The sequence below is a fragment of the Macrosteles quadrilineatus genome, unplaced genomic scaffold (genome assembly GCF_028750875.1).
Source record: "Macrosteles quadrilineatus isolate MER2022 unplaced genomic scaffold, UCM_ALF_1.0 Scaffold_7__1_contigs__length_78375512, whole genome shotgun sequence".
Lineage (NCBI taxonomy): Eukaryota > Metazoa > Arthropoda > Insecta > Hemiptera > Cicadellidae > Macrosteles > Macrosteles quadrilineatus.
In genome coordinates this window covers 21,988,387-22,008,939 of record NW_026542600.1, presented here as the reverse complement: position 1 = coordinate 22,008,939, position 20,553 = coordinate 21,988,387, and the positions used below count along the sequence as shown (strand labels likewise).

The 20,553-nt window shown below is 32.0% G+C and overlaps 1 protein-coding gene across 1 annotated transcript in view; it reads left to right on the top strand.

Moving 5' to 3' along the window:
* Window positions 1-4,709: 4,709 nt before the first annotated feature.
* The window catches only part of LOC128998387 (T-box transcription factor TBX1-like), a 28,395-nt gene continuing 12,551 nt past the window's right edge, over window positions 4,710-20,553 (top strand). The window contains exons 1-4 of the mRNA XM_054424500.1: window positions 4,710-4,929; window positions 15,523-15,653; window positions 18,159-18,309; window positions 20,145-20,261. Of these exons, the coding sequence (XP_054280475.1) occupies window positions 15,548-15,653; window positions 18,159-18,309; window positions 20,145-20,261 (374 nt within the window). The 5' untranslated portion in view covers window positions 4,710-4,929; window positions 15,523-15,547. The remainder of the gene's footprint in view (window positions 4,930-15,522; window positions 15,654-18,158; window positions 18,310-20,144; window positions 20,262-20,553) is intronic.

The window sequence follows — 20,553 nt, the reverse complement described above, 5'->3', positions numbered from 1 at the left end:
ACCTAACTTTTGTATGGTTAGACAATTAACATGTAAATTTTATGTTCTGTTTTACCACAATGTCAATACTTGTAAATGTCCATGACAATAAATGATTTGATTTGATTGATTGATTTACATAGCTATTTAATGTTGTTTGCAGCTGTATTGTGTGTAATGGTTATGACGTCATTTTATTGACAGAACAAAAACATCAACTGTAATGTGAATACCATCATTGAGCTACTGCATCAGAAATTACTGCAATATGGATTATAATATTGCGTTTGGGTTTATGACTGGACTTCGTTAACTGCAACAAGAATTTTGATTTATGTACTATACAACGGTATTTTTCGGAATTAGTATTTTTTGGGTAAATTTAACCTTTTGGACATGGACCTACTTACTGACTGAAATTGAAATAGTTTTCTTAGCTCTGGTCTTGTCCAGCTTGTCTATAAATAATCTAATCTAAAATAACTGGTCATAGATAATTTATTGTAGATAATAATAGCTTACGCGACCTACACTTAGTAAGTTTCCAAATCCAGTAACATCGGTAAAACCTTGTATTTGTGTTAAATCATTGATATTTACTTTTCGTGATGCAAAAAAGTTTGTTTTAATTTCTTATACAACTTAAAATGTTGGTAACTGTTTGGATATGTAAAATACTGTGTACCTAAACCAATAAACCATAATAATCCGAATTTCAATAGTTAAAAATCTAAAGAAGAATTCTTTTCATACATATTAAGAATTCTGAGTACTGGTGTGCAGTTTTTTTTATACAACATTTAATTAGTGAAAAGTTATAAAAACAAAAAAAAAATTGAGGTACTCTCATCTCCAGTCGTAAATAGGTCGTGTAAGGGTAAATGAGTGTAGCCGATTTTTTTATAGCACTCATAAACGTAATACAAATTGATAAAACCGATATAGACTAAAATTATGAGGTAAGTCAATAACTATCACTGTTAAAAAAGTAATAATGTAAGATTTGTCAGGCCAATCACACAGCCATCTGAAGAATGTAAGCTACAGATTGAATTATTTGGGGGGAAATGGGCGAAACAGGTTGCAGCTATCAAATTAATTACTTGTACTAGTAATTATATCATTAACAATGTTTGTAAAGCACTTCGCTCATATTTGCGTCTAAATTGTATTGGAAAATTCTTGTTACCCAACTAGAGAAATTTTACCTACGGTTCATATAATAACTGAGCAGCAGCAGGTTCATATTTAAATAAACTACACATATACTGTCCCTGTCACACGCTTCTAGGCTTGTTATTTAATAATGTAGACTTTGTGAAACATATTTTTGTTATAACCTTTTTATTACTTGTAATACAACTTTGTACCTAATAACATTTTCTATTGGCCATATGTTTTTATTAAAACGACGTTTTGACCGATGTCCCATCTCATACCGTTCTCGAGATAGATTCGTTTCAATGAATAGCACGTTCCGCCATCTTTGCCCCCCTCCCCCCGAGGTTCTCGACCACCTGAAAAGTAGGTGACAAGTGTATTTTGTATCACTACAGTCCGTATTACAACAATCGGCAAAGATATTTGATATTACTTTTTTGCGACACTCACAAATTAATTCTACTTTCGGGAAAAAATACTACACGAATAGTAAATCTTGACATATTTAATACAATAACTTGTTTATTATTAGAGATACGACCTCGGACATAATAACCATTATTGTAGTCCATATATTTAATATATTTAGGATTACAACGACGTCTTAACCGATGTTCTATCTTTTACCGTTTTCGAAATATCAGCGTTTTAACGCATAGCGCAAACCGCCATGTATGCCCCCTCCCCCCCACCTTATCAACCACTTTTGAAATAGGCGACATACGTAATTTTGATCACCACAGTCCATATTACAATAATCAGCAATAACATTGCGTACTACTTTCATGCATGCTCAAACCCCCTCAGCTCCTGGACTATGTCTGCCCCAGGCCACGGCAACAGTTACAGTACAAGAATAGACATATGAATAAATTATCAGCCAATCGTTTTACCTATAAGTTTTTTTTTATATCAGTATTATATAAGTAATATATTGTATAAGTATATTAGTATTTTATAAGTAAAGACAACAACTCTCGGAAATAGAATTAACACCTCGGTTCGATATGCTTTCAAAGATTAACTAATTCATATCAACAAACTAACTAAATCAAATAGTATATTATACTGTATGGATATAAGGTAATATGCTTAGTAAACTAATCACATATTCAATGGCTATAGCTATAACATAAATAATTATGACAAACTAAACAGTTGTTTTCAGTCAACAACCATAAATTACCATTTTGATTTAGTTCCTTATCGTCCCCCACATTTTATACAATAATGATTGCACTACTTCTACACAAACTTAAGTCTAACTTAAAGATAAAGATCAATGATTAGACCACAAATGTTGACTTTTTATTATAAATAATTTTAAATGGTTATCTGCGTGTAAAACGGGATTTTAAAAATATTGACACTTTATTTAATTTTTGTTATACAATTTTCCGTTCATTATCACGATGTTTTTTTTCATACATTTATCATTGCAAGTTAATATTTATTAGGCTTTGAAAAAGGGCAAATGATTGGGCAAATGAGAAATGTCAAGATGGTATGAATGTTAACAAAAGCGATTGTAAATGTATGTTGGGTTAATCTTTTTTTAGAGAAGTATATAAAGACCAATTATAAATTCTTAGTTAATTGTATATAATGTAAAATATTAGGGCTATTAGATATTAGTATAATTATTTGTATGAGTTAAGGTTTTATTAACATAATAAGTCTGAATTGATTAATATTTATATGTTTATTACCTAACATGTTCTTAGCGGTAAACGAAGCTTAACTGATATGAGTTTTCTATAAGCCTTAAGCCTTTCTAGCGCTTTATGTATATGTACTAGAGAAGACAATGTGGCTTAATGATATACGTCTACCCTAATATCAATAATCAAAGTTTTTACATTTCAAAAAAACGTGATAACTATGATACAGTTAACTAAAATATCAAAGATGACAGAAAAGATTTCGTTTTGGTCAAGAGAGTTAGTTTTTATAGCCTACTTTAAAGTTTTGTTTGTGTATAATTCTATTTCTATGTGTTATATATGATATAGAATACTGTATTGTATATTACAATAGTCATATAACTCGAGTCCACTATTTATATGCATTGTGGCAGATTAATTTGCTCAGTTGTTGCTTTTCATATAAGCCCAATATTTTAAGTAGGCCTAAGTTGGAATCATTTATTGTAAATGTATATGAATTTACTTACCTTTGTAAGTGTGTGATAGTTAATTAAAATCAATAGATGTTAAATCAGACCAAAACATTACCAATAACTAAACTTATAGAAACTTAATTATAACAAATAATTCCACTCAAAACTAGTTTTCTTTGCTAGCGCGTTTGAACATGCTCAAGCCCATCAAAAAAACACAATAAAGTCTGAAGTCGTGGACTTGGACTTGATATGATGAATAAAAAGCTCAAGTAAATGAATAGTGAAAAGTACGTTTTACAGTATAGATAAGCCTCAACTAAAAAAAATGCATACGGTACAACAATTTATTTAACTACACATATAATTTGTAAAAATTAAATACTGAAATGCAAATTAAATAAATAAATATGCACTGTGTTAAAGTTATGTATTAAATTCACAAGTAATACAAAATAAACCAGCACAATGAGGGGAATTAAATTTAAGTTTGGTAACATTATCAGTTAAGTATCTACACTAGTACGTAAAAAGAAGCACTTTTGTTGTTTCATATATTTGTATCCAATAATTGAATCGTGTGTTTAAATTACATTAAGAAGAAGTATGAATATAATAGATGCAAAAAAGTGAAAAAAAATGAAATTTACGGTAATGAAAAGAATATCTAATATGAAAAGAAGATATTAGAACAAAATATAGTTCCAATTAAAACCATCGTTAGGCCCGTATTACACTATCATAGTTCTATGACATATATCTATTATCATATGTCTTTGATGAAAATTATTACAGTGTAATGTACCAACTATTATAATGGTTTTGAACTATGATAATATGTTCTCCTTGAGAGAACATATTATCATATATTTGATAATATAATATGTCATAGAACTATGATAGTGTAATACCGGCCTAAGGTTGTGCATTACACGTAGCACTTGGACATAAAACTGATACGCTCATACTTTTACGAAGAAAATCAACAAAACAAAGAGACGTTTGAAAAATATTATATGAAAGTGAGCAATGTTTGTCAATGAAAAAAGTATGTGTTTTCTTAAAGACATCAAATAGTTCAAAAAAGATTATCCGAAAAGATTGATAAACAATAAGAAAACATCTGACAACACATTTACTAAAGTAGTGAAATCAAACGAGGGAGAGTTATAGACCTTTGTCAAAATAAATCATGAGAATAAATTGTAAACTATAAAAAACATAGAATTTCTGAAAAAAAAAAAAAAAAAAAAAAAAACAATAAAGAGTACAATTGCATAAACAAATTACAAAGTTCTGAGCGAAGCGTCAACATTTGAATACCGAAAACTATAAACCCGTTTTATCGTAAATTAAACGAACTACCGTGGGTTTAAAAACTCTTCGCGAGAGCCAAAACAGAACTGAGATTGAAGAAGAACGGCAAGTTATTCTGAGCCGGGGCGGGAGATGTGGTTTCCGACCAACCGGGGCCCGGGGGCGGAGCCCTACCGCCATTGGGCTCTCTCACCACTCAAACTCATCCGGAAACAAAAAAGTCAAAAGTTAGTTTAGTCGAGAGAAGAGAGAACGATAGCAGTGACAAGTGAACGGTGGTGCGAAAAACGTCGATCGTCTGGGCTTCTGGTCGGACCCGACACCCTACCCTACAGCTGACTGCTGCCTACAAGGTGCAAATTGACATTACATTTTCTCACCAAATATTACACTTATCCTTCACCACTGTTTAGGGTCTGTTTGCGCGCGTCCGAAGCCTACTCTCCGCACCACTTCTATCTGCGCCTTTCTGTCATCGTCCGGGAGTTGGACGCGTTGCCGATGATAGCTTAACTCTTCTGTCCATTGAGTGATCTAATTTTCGTTCATTTCATTTGTTAGGGTATTAGGTGTTGTTTAGTTTCAATTTTGAAAACTATTTTTCCGAAAGTCCAAAAAAGCAAATTTTAAAAACATTTAAAATTTAATTTATTTTACTATGTATATGTATTTATTCTTTCGTAACTACTGTATTGAATAATCAAGTTTTTGTTGAATTTCGATTTTTGTTAGTGTAACAATTTGTAATCCAACCAACAAAATATGTTTATGAAAGTTTGTAAATTCACGCTTTCAATAATTTATAATTTAATTTATGGCGTGTTTTATATTTGATTTTGAGTATATTCTCGTAAAAGTTGTCTGCCTATCGAATGATCCAAATTTGTTTAAATGTTTGTCAGAACATAAGATATGTATAATTTTTTTCAACTTGCTCAAATATATTTTCAAAGCATACATACTCACATTTGTAAAAAGTAATATTCAATAAAGACATGCATTCAATTTTATTTAGCGTGCGTATTGATCTTTTCGTTAAGATTTTAAATTTAGCTTTATAGTACGGGTTCATAATCATAATAAATATTTTTCACATTTCGTAAAAAAATATACTATGAACTACGTTACAAAAAAATGTATTCCTGTTGATTGAGCTTTTCGGTTTATTCAGTAATTTCAAATTTTTATATAGAAGTAAACATGTGTTGACTATTACTAAAAAGTTCTTTTTATACATATAAATGTGAAATTTGTAACTGTATTTCAAGTTCCTTATAGGCGTCAGCAAGATACCTACACAACACCTTGATATACTATCGGTTTAAGTGTTGTTGGAAGAAAAATTGAAATCAGACTCTGAGTACTTTGTACGGAACTGATTTTCCACTATTGTCATTGAATATCCTTTGAAAAATAAGGTTAACTTATATAAAATTTTCCACACGTTATACATGGATTTAGTCAGTAAAATAAAATTGTCGGTTACGTTACAGGCATTTTCTTCAGTTAAAACCCTCACCAAATTAAATACTACTTACTGTTATATGACGCTTTTATTTTGATAAAGTATGGCAAGCGTAAAATTGATATTGCATCAAATGTGAATATAAAGTTGACTTTTTATTTGAATAATCGAATTGCTAACACAAGGCTTTGTGAATACTCTGGCATTATAACCCTGACTTTTTATGGCATTACTACAGTATTCTTATAGAACAGTAATAAATGTTACAAACTTAATTTTATACTTTTAATTTTTATATTATTTGGCGATCTTCAGTTGCGTACTGATATAAAAATGTGTTGTATTAAGTTGAAATTAATACTACAAGTACAAATCTTAAAATATATCAGGTTAAACTCTTCAGATTTGTTCCAAAACATTTACGAAATCTAAATTCAAATACTTTCATTTCTTTTGAGGTGTCTTGATTTCTTCATATTTTTTATCTTCAATTTGAATGTTAAATAAATGTTTAACACAATTTGTAATGATAATACTTATGAGTTTTCTCGAAGTTGTTTTAATATGGTTATGGTACTTTTTGTAATATTTTGTCTTCTACAGAATATGCGGCCGCTATAGCGTTGCATTTAATATTAATTTTATTTTACTACATTAGATTAAAAAAATAGAATATGGATTTTAGAAAGTGTATCTCCGGGATGTTTTCCGAAATTGTTTCTCAATACAAATATTTAAAATTTGTCATAAAAAGGTATATAGGAAACTTTTTATTTTAAACTTTCCATAATACCAATACTTAATTCATTTATTGAATTTCATTTACACTGTGTTTAATTTGGCTAATAAATTAAGAGTAAAAAATCCAAATCTGTGTTGGATTAGTGTATACTGTATACAAGCTGGATTTTGACAGTTCCAAAATCTGGCGTCGCATCTTTACTAGTAGCCTATTACTAAAGATTACTTGATTTGGATTGTTTGAAAACATAAATAATATTTAAATTAATTGCAGATTTCTATGAATACGCGAGTCTCTTACTCATTAAGAGATATTGTTTTATATTACGGATTATGTACTTATATTGTACATTTACCTTCTAGTCGCAATTAATCATTTACAATACACCTAGTTATCAATATATATATATATATATATATATATATTTTAATTTTCAGATTCCTTTCTATAGATATTTAAAATTGAAATAATATTAGTGTTTATAGTCGTAAAAACTGAATTAATGTCAGTATTTCTTTAGATCGGATTCTACTTTATTAACATTTAATTCACAAACATGCGCTTACATACATTGATTTTAGTGTGTATTATTTTTGTTTTTACTTTTAGTTTAATACATACATTGATTTTACTTGGTGCTGGTACTTTATAACACTGACTATAAATATTATAAATTGAATAATTTTACTCATTATTAGATCATATTTTATTAACTATGGTAAAGTGGCTATGAAAACCACACTATATTTATACTGTATATCTTTAAACGTTAATTTTTAGTTAATAGCTTAACATTTTCTAGCATTGGTTCCCCTAATAGTACTTCAGTTGATGTTTAAAATGTTAGTATTTTAAGATAGAAAATAATTATAAATAGTTTAGCTAAACCTAGTTGCTTTTATCTTATCCAATACTAAGGTATTATAAAAATGTAAAACCAATCTACATACCATCAACATGAATAGTATTTTAAAATTTAATCTTTACCGTCACCAAATATCAATTGAAATGTATCCAAGCAATTATTGTAATTTTATTTCAAAAGGTGAATAATTTTCTAAAAATTTAAATCTCATTTGTGAAGGAAGGAGTATATTTTGAATTTAAGTTAATGCAAAGAATAAAACTTACCATGTAAACCTCTTAAAACGTGATTTTTCTTATAAGTGACCTATTTATACGAATAAAAGAACTTGCGAAATATTTTTCGTGAGTATACCTCTTTCTTTTTACGGTACTAATAGTTCGACTGATATTTAGTAATACAGTATTAATAAATAATTTATATCAGACACAACAACAATTCATTCAGCTTACATTTTCTCATACTTTAACTCAGTAATATGTTAAGCGAGCGCTTCACCAATATTAATATGCGAGACACTACTTCTCAGGGACTTTACTGTAGCTGTAATTTTATGTTAAACCCGGTACGGTGAATATGTTTATTTAAACACTACATCATAAGCTTATCACCACCCAAAAGATAAACAAAGACAGAACTGTAATACAAATAGTAATTTGGTTTAAGTAAGTAAAAATTATGCTTTTCATGCTCGTCGCATGGGCCGTAGGGCGTGTAGCTTACGATATTGATAAGGATTATTGGTGTAATGTCACATTGGATTGTGGTGAAGTGGTTTCGATATTGATCAAAAACCTTATCCAACAATAAGTAATCTTCTAAAATTATTCTTAAAACCACCCAAGAAGTTCTTAGTAAATGTTATCGAAAAACTAATAGTCGCTATAGTAAACATGGACGTCAAGAACTTTATTCTTGAAACTATCGAGATTTTCCAAACTTGCGATTGCGGATAGCAGTTAAAATGGTATTTTACACCAATATAACAACGTATGTTTTAAAGACTGTTTGGTTGGTACAAAAAAATTGTGGTTAGAAATAGATGAGCGTGAGCCTGATATTTTGCTCTTTGGCATAGCATTACTTTGAATATATTGTGATGGAACAAGCAAATTTTGGGTTTGTACCTCTCTCTAGAAGACTAATACAATACCTCATATAGGTTTTTTACATATATAACTATTTAAGTAGCAAAAATAAGATCGGTTTTATTAGATCCGCACCAAAAGAATTATGGTTGATTTAGCTTCCAAGTGGAGTAAAATATTTGTATTTACTTAGAGCAAGGGCATTGAAAAATAAAAACCATATTATTGATTTGATTGTACAAATGCTGTACTAAGGATCACGATCTTAAATTGAAACGTGACATTGTTGCTATTGAATAGTATTTAACTTTAAACCCTCCAGTAAAAAAAAATAATTAAAGTTATTTGTGTTGATAAAAAACGTGCTTTGTTGTGCTGTTGTCGAAAGCAATATTTAGATATGCACTCACAACAAATTGACTACTTTTCCACAAAAAAATCTTATTATGAAATAATCCAATTGATTGCTACAGGCAGTCAGAAAATAAATTGTTCTAAATGGTTTGAATACAAATAACGCGTGCACCTTATTTTTCAATTAAGTTATATTTAAGGGAACTGTTCAGGTTAATGATGATTTTTCTTGGGTATGGTTGGATTCCAAAGTTTAGCTACACAAATTTCTTCGTAAAAAATACTTAGAAAGCTTTTAACTTATAAATGATTGGTGTGTAATCACGCTTTTAACTATCCATTTGAAAGTTGAAAACGCACAGTATTCCGTAATGAAAGTTGTTAACACGCTATAGCTAATGAAAGTTGTGGCAAATACACCTCTATCACTTTTAGTTGAATATTTGGATTATTTTTTTAAGTAGCCTATAGTCTAATAAGATTACCTTACAGCCAATAAATATTTCTGAAATATTTAGGTAACTGTATATTATATTTTTGATCTTATTTGGGTGCATTTTACAGTAGTTACAACCAAAAACCTGATCTTAACAAAAAAGTCACACAAATCATACAGACGTTTTCCACTAAACCACTCACACTTAGCCTAAAATATGCAATTTCGTACCTTTGTCTCGATGAAGTGATAAACTCTGTAAATAAAGGATTACTGTTAACATAAAGACATTTCTTTATGGCTGTGGTCATAAAGACATTTTAATTGTTCGTAAAAACACTTAAGCTTACATTTTACTTCTTGATCTATTATTATATCAGCTTACATTTTCATTTTAACCCGGATTCATTCACTATGGACCCTAGTACAGTCTATACACTCCTGTCCTATAGTACCCTATAGTGGTCTTAATGTTTTTATTCATATACAACTAAAGTAGTGGATACTGTAATAATTACAAAACTTATCGTCTTTGATTTCTTTGGTTTGGATTATTATCTGTAGAATTACTTCGATTAAACTTATTTTTTTATGTAGGTTGGCTTCTAGATTGTCCAAAGTTACATATAAAGATCGTATTAATATTTATCTTTATACAGGTCATATTTCAACGATTCATTTAAACTCTTTTCGACCTTAACTAGGTTGTCAAAAGTGTTTCGCAATGGAAATTCTAACTACTCAGTCTAGATTATACAACACCCGGTTGTAATCCACTACAAACTTCCATATTGACGTTTTACAATGTATCTTTGTATGTATTTACAATTTTATTATTATTACCATAAAAAATTTCATGTTTTTTGAAAACTCAATTTGCCATTTTATTATATCATTCGACTTTTAGGTAGGTTTAAAACACCTTACAATATCTTTTCCAAATGGTTTTGCAATCAAAGTTCTATAATATTCAATCATACAAAATAATATTTTGTACTAGCTCAGCATTTACTACAAAGTTTAATACTTACGTCTCAACATTTACCTTTATAGTAGACACTCTACTAAAAGTTTGAAATCGGATGGTCATTTTATTATAACATTTTATTTTCTGGTCGGTCTCATCGATGTGTATAACCTAACGGTCGGTCTAAACACATTTTAATATGTTTGTCAAATGGTTTTGCAATCAAAGTTTCATACTATTCAGTCTTTTTAAATAATATTTTATATAAACGTGGAATTTAGTTATTTACTACAACATAAAATACCTAAATTTCAATTTCGACTTTCATAGTAAACTATTTTCTACTCTAGTAAAAGTTTGATAATCTTCTTGTTTTTTTTTTACTATATTACTAGTTATACTATTGAATTTTCGTACTAGTGGAACAACGAGTCATTTTCAAATTTAGTTTGCCTTAAATTTCAAACCTGTCAACTTAGTCAATGCTATTTTCACAGTTTTGTACCAGCTAATTTAATAGTTTCACTCCTTTGTACCATAACTCACACAACCCTCTTGGAGATTCCCGCCTCCCTTCACCTCCACCTTCCGTTGACCTGATGACATTTAGCTCATAAGTCATCCTGCGCCGGGAGACTGCGTGGCTACATAGTTAAAACTAGAACCACCCTCAAGCTGTACAGCATGTGTAAACTATCGAGAAATATCAAACCTAGTAGTTCTAATGTAAACTGTTGCAGAAGTGAGCTTTAAAAATAACATACTTCACTTCTTTGTTCAATGCTATAATTGGTTATATAGCGTTGAAATTAAAAACGGCTAATACTTAATGACGTGTACATAGACATGTAGACATGTATTCATCTAATGTATAAAAACATATGAATATATTCGAATGTGTTAAAACAATAGTATGCTACGTTTCGTACCTGGAACTTTGAAGGACACTTAGCTTTTGTCAATTGCTAAAGTAAAACGCTTGAAAATGGTCCGATGAGAATATTGATGCAATGGTGTAGAATTGTTCTAGTGTTGAAGGAGGTACAATTAGCTTTTTAAATTCCTACCGAGCTAAGTCCTAGGTACAAAACAGAAAATAACACGAAAAGGTTTTCGATTAAATAAAGTGCGACTGAATTTAATGTTAAGACTATGATACAAGTCAAATGAATTACATCTTCTTTTCTTCAAATAAAAAAGTCAGATACTTTTTAACTGGATTTTCTATAACAAACCATAGACTAACTTTGTTAATCAAAGAGTGACTTTTATACACCAAAAAAATGCTTTTAACGCTATTATATAATGTCTTTGACTTATATAATAGTTTTGAATCCTTTTCACGTGGTGATTACGCCAGAAAAATGCTTTTAACGCTATTACATAATTTGTGTGCTATATAATGGTTTTGAAACTTAAGCTTGGTCAGTAACTGTTTTACTGTGGGAATCGTTTTTGGTAGTAGTTATAAAAATTTATTTTCAAGCATGATTTTGATTTTTATTTATCCTGGAAATGCTAAGACATGAAATATTTTAAGTAAACATGTGTTGTACAGTATGATTTTATCTTTATAGAACATCCGTAAAAAATGTATCTAAAATAGATTAGAAAAAGTTTGGATCAAAGCATACAGTGTATTTTACGTTGTAAATTTTATACGTATGTATGCAGGTAAGAGTTAATCTTTATAAATCGAATGTCCGAACCATTTCCGTCCAAATTAAACTTAATCAAAAGATCAACTGAGACGAAAGCGCTGGGACACCTTCCCGTATTCTCGGCCCGACAGGATAATTAAAGAAAGCAATTCGTTTCGAAGCATGTTACTGGAAGATGGATCGTAGTGGCTAAACTAAACACACTATCCAATGAGCCGTCATAACAGAGGGCTGGCCGGCAGTCGACCGAAACAAACGAGGTGTTGATATCTGGCTTGGCAACGGCGCTGGAAGTCAAATGGTCTCTGCTGGCCATTCATCTCCGGGCTCCTTCACAGCCTCGGTGGCGACTACTCGAAAATATCGTTACTCGAAACTAACCAAGGAGTTCAAACTTTACAAAAGGGGTCAGAGGAGAACCGCGTAGCTGGTAAATGGTTCAATTCCTTGGATTTCCAAAATCTCTGTGGTAACTTTTCGAAAATATCGTTACTCGAAACTAACCAAGGAGTTAAACTTTACAAAAGGGGTCACAAGAGAACCGTGTAACTGGGAAAAGGTTCAATTCCTGGGATTTTCTAAATCTCCGTGGTAACTTTTCGAAAATATCGTTACTCGAAACTAACCAAGGAGTTACAAACTTTACAAAAGGTGTCACAGGAGATCCGTGTAACTGGGAAAAAGTTCAATTCCTGGGATTTTCTAAATCTCCGTGGTAACTTTTCGAAAATAGCGTTACTCGAAATTAACCAAGAATTTCAAACTTTACAAGATGGGCTACAGAAAAAATGTGTAACCGGGAAAAGATTTAATTTTGGGATTTTAAAAATATCTCGGTGGCGACTACTAAAAAATATCGTTACTCGAAACTAACGAAGGAGTTGAAAATTACAAGAGGAGCCACTGTCATGTTTAATATCTGGGATTTTCAAAATCTTGGTTACCACTAATCGAAAATATCGTCACTCGAAATTAACCGAGAGATTCAAGCTTTACCAGAGGTGCTGCAGGAGAATTGTTTAACTGGGAGAAGGTTTTATTCCTGGGATTTCAACATCTTGGTGGTGACTACTCGAAAATATCGTTGCTCGAATAACCGAGGAATCGAAACTTTACAAGAGGAGCTACAGTAGGATTGTGTAAAAGGGAAGAGGTTTGCATAATACTTATTCTCCAATACCCTAGCACCATTAGTGACCACGAGCTTTAACTATTGATATAACTGAACATACCAACCCCATTATAAGTTGTCGTCAGTTTTTAAGTCAAAATGAACTTTTTCTAATTCAACAGCCTTGACACCTTTAATATTCAATTAAAGTTAAAATCTACATACGTACGTATGCCAGAAGGTGTCAAACGAAGTCATTTTCATGCTGTACATGTTTCAAGCAATTACAGCTCATAATCAGCGAATTATTCATTATTTACATAAATCCTATCAGGTTATGTGAACTTTGAAATCAACTAGGTAGCAAAACTGGAAAAAGGAACCTCCAGTCAGCTGATACAGTGACGTCACGATCCAATGTTCCTCAGTAGGCCTACGAATGCCTTCCCGTTTGCTAGGTACACACGTGTGTTCGAAAATGTGTGAACACTGGTTAAGTTATTCGCATAATGTTTACTTCTGTATGTACATAAGTGTTTGTAAATATCCGACAAACATTGCCTGATGGGATTTATGTGAATAATGTATAATGCTGCTGATGATGAGCTGTAATGGCTTGAAACATGTACACTGTACAGTATGCAAAATGACTTCGGTTGACACCTTCTGGCCTACGTAATGAAATTTTCACATATAATCAAAATGGACGTAGTTGACGTGAGTCACCGACAGATTCCGTAAATTACTGATTTCTGACAAATATTCAGAAATGATTAACTAATTTAAACTGATACGACTACTTATTGTTAGCTATGGTATCTTTTATGTATCGTGAACTATCTCAGAAACAAACATACGTCTGGCAAAAATAGAGTTTTAGACACAAGCGCAATCTGTGACTGGCTCACACAACAATGCTCTTTTAAAATTCGAAATTTGCGAACTAGTTCATATGGATGGGATTTCTACTTCAGTATCCAAAAGTGAACGCCACGAGGAAAGTCGCTTCTCAATATTATCACAAGAATATCACTCATCATATCTGGGCCCCTCACAGCTTTGGTGGTGATTACTCTAAAATATTCATACTTTTTGTCCTAGGACGCTAGGCACGAGCCCGGGATTGTTTTTCACATTACTTCAGGCTAGACCTAGGGGTTGCGGCATTATCACTTAGATAAAATCCATTGGTGATATGGCGGGTTTTGAACCCGGGACCTCAGGCACCGAAGTCCCGCGCTCTAACCACTAGACCAGCTCGCCCCCCATATAAAATATTCATGCTGGCAACTACAGTTGAAGTCCCAGCTTGAGAAAAAGCGCCACAGGAAAGTTGTGCTAAATGGAAAGAAGGTTTATGTTATATATACAGCAATTTCCTGGGCCTTCACGGGCTCTGTGACGAGTACTCTAAAAAGGTTTTGCTCGAAATAACCCAAAGTTAAAATACATAGGGGGCTCTGAGATTACATTATATATAACCTATGAATCTTAATGTCTGGAGTATCTAATATTCTGATGATCAGATCACCTCTCTGAAAAAAAAATCACTAGCAATCTTTTAAAGAAGATGTCTACCACATACAGTATGTTACGTCAAATATACCGGGCTATTCTGTCAAGTGTTATAAATGTAACTAGAACCCGTTGTAGGGAGCAATCCGAAGTAGTTTGATGTTTTTTGTTTTGTCTGCATGACAGTAGATAAAATATGCCATTATGTTTTTGGAGATCAGTTTAAAATTCGGATAATACAATGTACAGTAGACGTTTCCATTAGCTCTAGGACCTTGTCTGGGAATAATGAGCGTAGCCAATTTACTCAATCTTGATAGTAAGTTAATAGACGATCTTCAAAAATAAACCTCAAACCCAACTTATAATAATGAATATTCTTAGTTATGTAAAGATATATGTGATCTACAAAATTGTAAACTTGTAAACTTATAAACTGAAGAAAATTTGATTTATAAATTGACCAACTTTTCCATGCGGTGGTATTTAGATACTTTGAAAGAACCTTATATTTCAAGACACACCTTTTTGCCTTTGATTTAAATTCACAGCCAGGAAAGTAACATTATGTCAGGCAATTTTGAAGTTCATAAATTCTGTTAATATAACTTAATGTTCGGTTGAGAACCATAGGGGACCCTATATGTGACCATAGAGACATTTTTGTTCCTATAGATCAGTGTAACCGATCATTGTTAATCTTTTCCAAAAACACCTTGTATATTGATATTTTTGGTTACAGAGGACAGTGAGATGGAGTAGTGAGTATGCAGCCCTACACTTCCCCCGCCTGCGCTCCTTTCACACCCTCGGTTTCGTCCTCGGCTTCGGCGTGGCTGTCCTCTCATCTCGCGCAGATGAACACTGTTGATGGTAAGGGTCTACCATCCTGTACAGGATATTTTTTAATCTCTTGTACATAGTTGCTGTTCGATCAATATAAGTGAATTGTTGGTAAACCATACTTTTAGAGTTTATTCTATAAGCGTTGAACCTAATTTCATAGTCTAAAACAAATATTGTGTAAGTCTTGAACAAATTTGGATGGTAAAGGTTGATTATCAAACAAGAGGTTGTCGGTTCAATCCTGAGACATTAAGAAATGCTTTTGATGTTTCCAAAGTTTACCCAGCTGTTTTTGATCATTGGGCTTTTGATAATGGCCCTGGCTATGGAAACAAAGCTACACAACGCTTCTTACTCCATTCTACACTCATCCTTCCCTCATATTTGGAAAAAAAATGTCTATTAGCATCCTCATCTCAATTGGTAATGGTAATGATTTAGGTTTGTCAAGGGTTTATAACATTTCTGATAAAAGATTTGTTGTTCATTTGTTCATTTTTTTTTTCAAAAAAATATTGCCTATTGTTTATTAGTTCTCATTATCACAACAATTCAGTGGGTAAATAAAGAAAACCATTTGCTGCAAACATAGTAGGCCTAATAGATAATAGGTAGTAGACAATAACTTTTTTTCGACAGGAACTAAACACTGGACGTCTAGAAAAAAATACTTTTGGATACTGGCACTTGATTAAAGGGAGAAAAATGTTCAAATCTACTTGTGCTCTAATAACAAAACACACCTGGTATTTGGTTTATTAATAGAATGGCTTCTTACAAAGTCTTAATAGGTTTTCAGGTGGTATTGTCATTCAAGATGGATTTAAAGTCACAGATAGATAAGTAATGTGATATTAATATCAATGATGAAAATATGGCAAATAGACCGAATTTTTATTGAAATTGCATACATTATTCACTTGTTAAAAGCTCTGTTCATAGTCCATACACTTAATAAGACTTATTAGCACTACCAACCTTTTTGACCTTTTTATATACCAATCTTTGTCATTTTGTTGGTTCATGTTAGCAAGATAACTTAAATTAAAAAATAGGTCTAAGCCAAGTCAATCAACAGACAGTGATAGCAGTTTCGATGTAAATAAAGGACAAAAGCATACAAATGCTACAAATGTGGAAGTATTTATCACTTATTGCCAAATTGTATAACTCCCAATGTATTAAAACTGAATGTGCAAACTAATAGAGGTATAAAGCAGTTGAGCTGCCAACGAACAGCCAATGACAACGATTATTTCGTTAGGATAACGTTAGGATATATTTAGTAGCACTAATTGGGTGATGCATGGGTTAGTGCAACAATCAGTTGGCACCTATGCATGCATGCCATTCCCCATTCCCGCTCGGTACAAATAGTCTACATCAAGACTTTTTCTGTACATTCTTCGTCAGTCTGCTCCCCTTTACATTTTAAAGATCTGAGGAAGATAATTTGAGTCCAACCTTTTCGAACGGCTTCGATGTTCAAGGAGTTTCCTAGATCTAGATGTTTTGACTGATTATTAAAATTTCAAACAATTTTGATAAATAAACACCTCTTATATTGAAAGAGAATTCCACAACAATTGAATAGGATCTGTTTGAAAATTTAACTATGCTCATGTTCAAATCAAAATATTCTCGGAAGGAGTTCACGTATATAATAATCGAAAAGTTCTTGGTTAGGCTGTGTATCCAATTTATAATTTTCATAATAAGACCAGTCATCTTAGAAACCTTTACTAAAGTAATTCCAGCTTAACTGATTGTATTTTGTTCTTAAAAAGTAATGCAGTTCATTTCAAATATGCTTAACACGTTATAGTCACGTTTAAAACATCCATGCTAATTGAAACAAAGAACATTGTTTATTGATAATTACAATTTGTCATATTAAATGATTGTCATGTACCGCTGCAAGGCTTTGATAAGCTTTACTATCACGCATGTTAATGTTTTAAGTTATTTATTATAAATATCATAGGCCCGGACAATCAGAAACAAGGGGAAATTTAATTGTACCTACCATACAGTTATGTAAAACTTATTCTCTCAATTTACATAACGAACTAAGCAACCAGGTTCTAGCAAAAATATTTGGTTCGCTGACAAAATTAGGAAAACAATATCGTTTTATTTTCCTTTTAACCTTTAAACCAATGCGTAGTATAGACACCATCTAAGCTTATGTATTCAGTCTGTTAAAAGGAATAAATATGTCACAAAAAGATCATTGTTAGGCACCCCTCCCTCGTCAAATAAGCAAAAACGTCAGTTTTCATGGAAGAAAGTGCTTATTTTGAGAAAACCTAACCATGGAAAGGCTCAATCAATTTGGGCTGACGACCCCAAAGTTTGGAAATCTCTGAAAATCTGGAGTTTTAAGTCATTTCCCAATGACGAAACAGTTTGTCCACATACCATTTTCTCATTATCTTCTCGAATCATATTGCAACCGGAAAAGCATTCGACCTGCCTGTTGTCTTCCAATCTATCTTTTGGTCCTGAAGTGGTATCTTTGTGTTTTGCCAGCATGCGTCAACCAAGGTGAGCCCGGGACGGATAAGCACAACTCCGAGATCCACCCTCGGCTGGCTAACGTGACGGCATCTCTGGAGATGAAGTCGCTCTGGGAGGAGTTCAACATCCTTGGCACAGAGATGATCGTCACCAAAGCCGGAAGGTCAGTGCCCAGTTTTATTGTCTTCGCCAGTGCTTTTTTTAAGGAACTAAAAATCTTGTAAGGGGATGATGATCCAAACCTCTTAAATTATTTTGGATGTCATTGATCGGACCCGTTTCCTCGCACCGAAGATTGAGATGCTAACTACTGAACTAGTAACACAACATGATTACTAAAGGTGTAGTTCGCAGGATTTGAAAATACACGTAGGGGCGACTTAAACATTGAAAGTTGGTGGGTAGAGTAATATAATTAATATGTTAGGGAAATTTTTAGCGTTTTGATTGTCATTAAAGTACATATTGGTAGTTAGATGAATCTGGGTAGGGACTGGGGACCTAACCTAACCTAACCTAGCCTAACCTAACCTAACCTGGGGACTGGGGACTGGTGGGGATTCCAGGATATGAAAGGAGGGATTCGGTAAAAAATCGTATGTTGATTGTGGAAGTCTTTCCCGACAAAAAACCCCATTTACAAAAAAATTCAAGATTTTAAAAAGTTATCATGGTTTTGAGTCACAAATATTATGGTTTTAATACAATTTGACAAACAAACTGAAACATAGATCCTCGTTTATGTAAGTCTTGGGTATCAAATCCCAATAACATTTCTTATTCAATATAGATTTTTAAAGCATAAGGTACTCACCAAGTATACTATACGTTTTAATCTACTATGCTATACTTTATTGATTATTTTGATTATATTGTACCTGTTATTATTTTATCGATCTTTTTTACTCTGGAAATGTTTATGTAAGTAATACCTATATTTGCTTTAAACCTAGTAACGTCTTATATAATAGTAATTTGACAGTAATTTGTATGATGTTTTAATGGGCAGGCGGTTGTTACATAAATCTTACTATGTATGGTTTTGTCTTTAACCAAATTCTTTGTTGGTTCTCGCAACTCTTTTAATATTTCTATGAATGTAAAACATATTTCATTATCTGGGCATTTAACCACGTTCCTCGTCGACGTTTTTGTAATGTTTTGAGCTATTTAATCTTTTATTTATTTCCAAGTTTCCTTTTATCGAATTTCCCTATAGAGAAGTAGCTATTACCGTAGGTGGCACGGTAAGACCTAGACCCGGGACCAATTTACTTTTTCATTTTGATGTCCCCAGAGGCCAAAAACACCATTCGTTCAAATTTTTATATATGTATATATATATATATATATATATATATATATATAGATTTATATATATATACGTCCGTGAACGCGATAACTTGAGTAATTTTTGTCCGATTTTGATGAAATTTGGTTTAAAGGTGTAAAGCAGGATAAACTTGAATGAGTTCGCGAACCAGCATGATCGGACCATGGGAACGGGGCTTTACGGGGGGTTTTATGGGGTAAAAATTGGTTTTTCTCACTTTTGACCCTCAAAACATAAAATTTCCCAATTTCTCTTTAGACCTTTGTAAAGAGCTTAAAAAAACAAATAATTTAGTATATAAAAGTATTTTTGTTTGGTTATTAGTAACAGAGAAAATTAAAAAAATTGTAAATTTAAAATTCCCATGTTATGCTAATGGAGAATATTGTCAAATGTTGTAGTTTGCTTATTTATGGATATATTTTGATCTAACTTGGCAAATTTATTTATTTTGTACTAAGCTATCAATATTTTACTCAAAAACACACTTTATTAGTTTCCTTGTAGCAGCAAACCTAGGTACTCGTTAAACCTAATGTTATTAAAATATATTTAACTGAAAATCAATTCAGACAAATGGAAATTCGCTTAGTCGGCAGGTTTGCTGCGGCGGGGGTATTTAATCTTTGCACTCTTTCTACTTGACCTATTTGTGTTCAATACAGGAGGATGTTCCCCACCTTCCAGGCACGGTTGTACGGTCTGGAGCCGACGGCGGAGTACATGCTGATGATGGACTTTGTCCCCGTGGATGACAAGAGATACAGATATGCTTTCCACAGGTACTCAATATTGTTATTTTGCCCATTTTACGTATGCTCAACTCACTTAAACATTGTATACAGCATAATAAGTCGGCTCACTTTTGAATCAAGATCTATTATATATATATATATATATATATCTTGAAAATAATGCATAACCTTACGCAACGGATAACCAACTTAAAGTTGGGATATGGTGTTATAAATGAGTGAACTAATGCTCATAGCATCGTTCTTCTCACGGCTAATATTTGCTGGTTATTTATCTATTGTAATTCTATTTGTATTCTTATATTCATAGTTATAATCT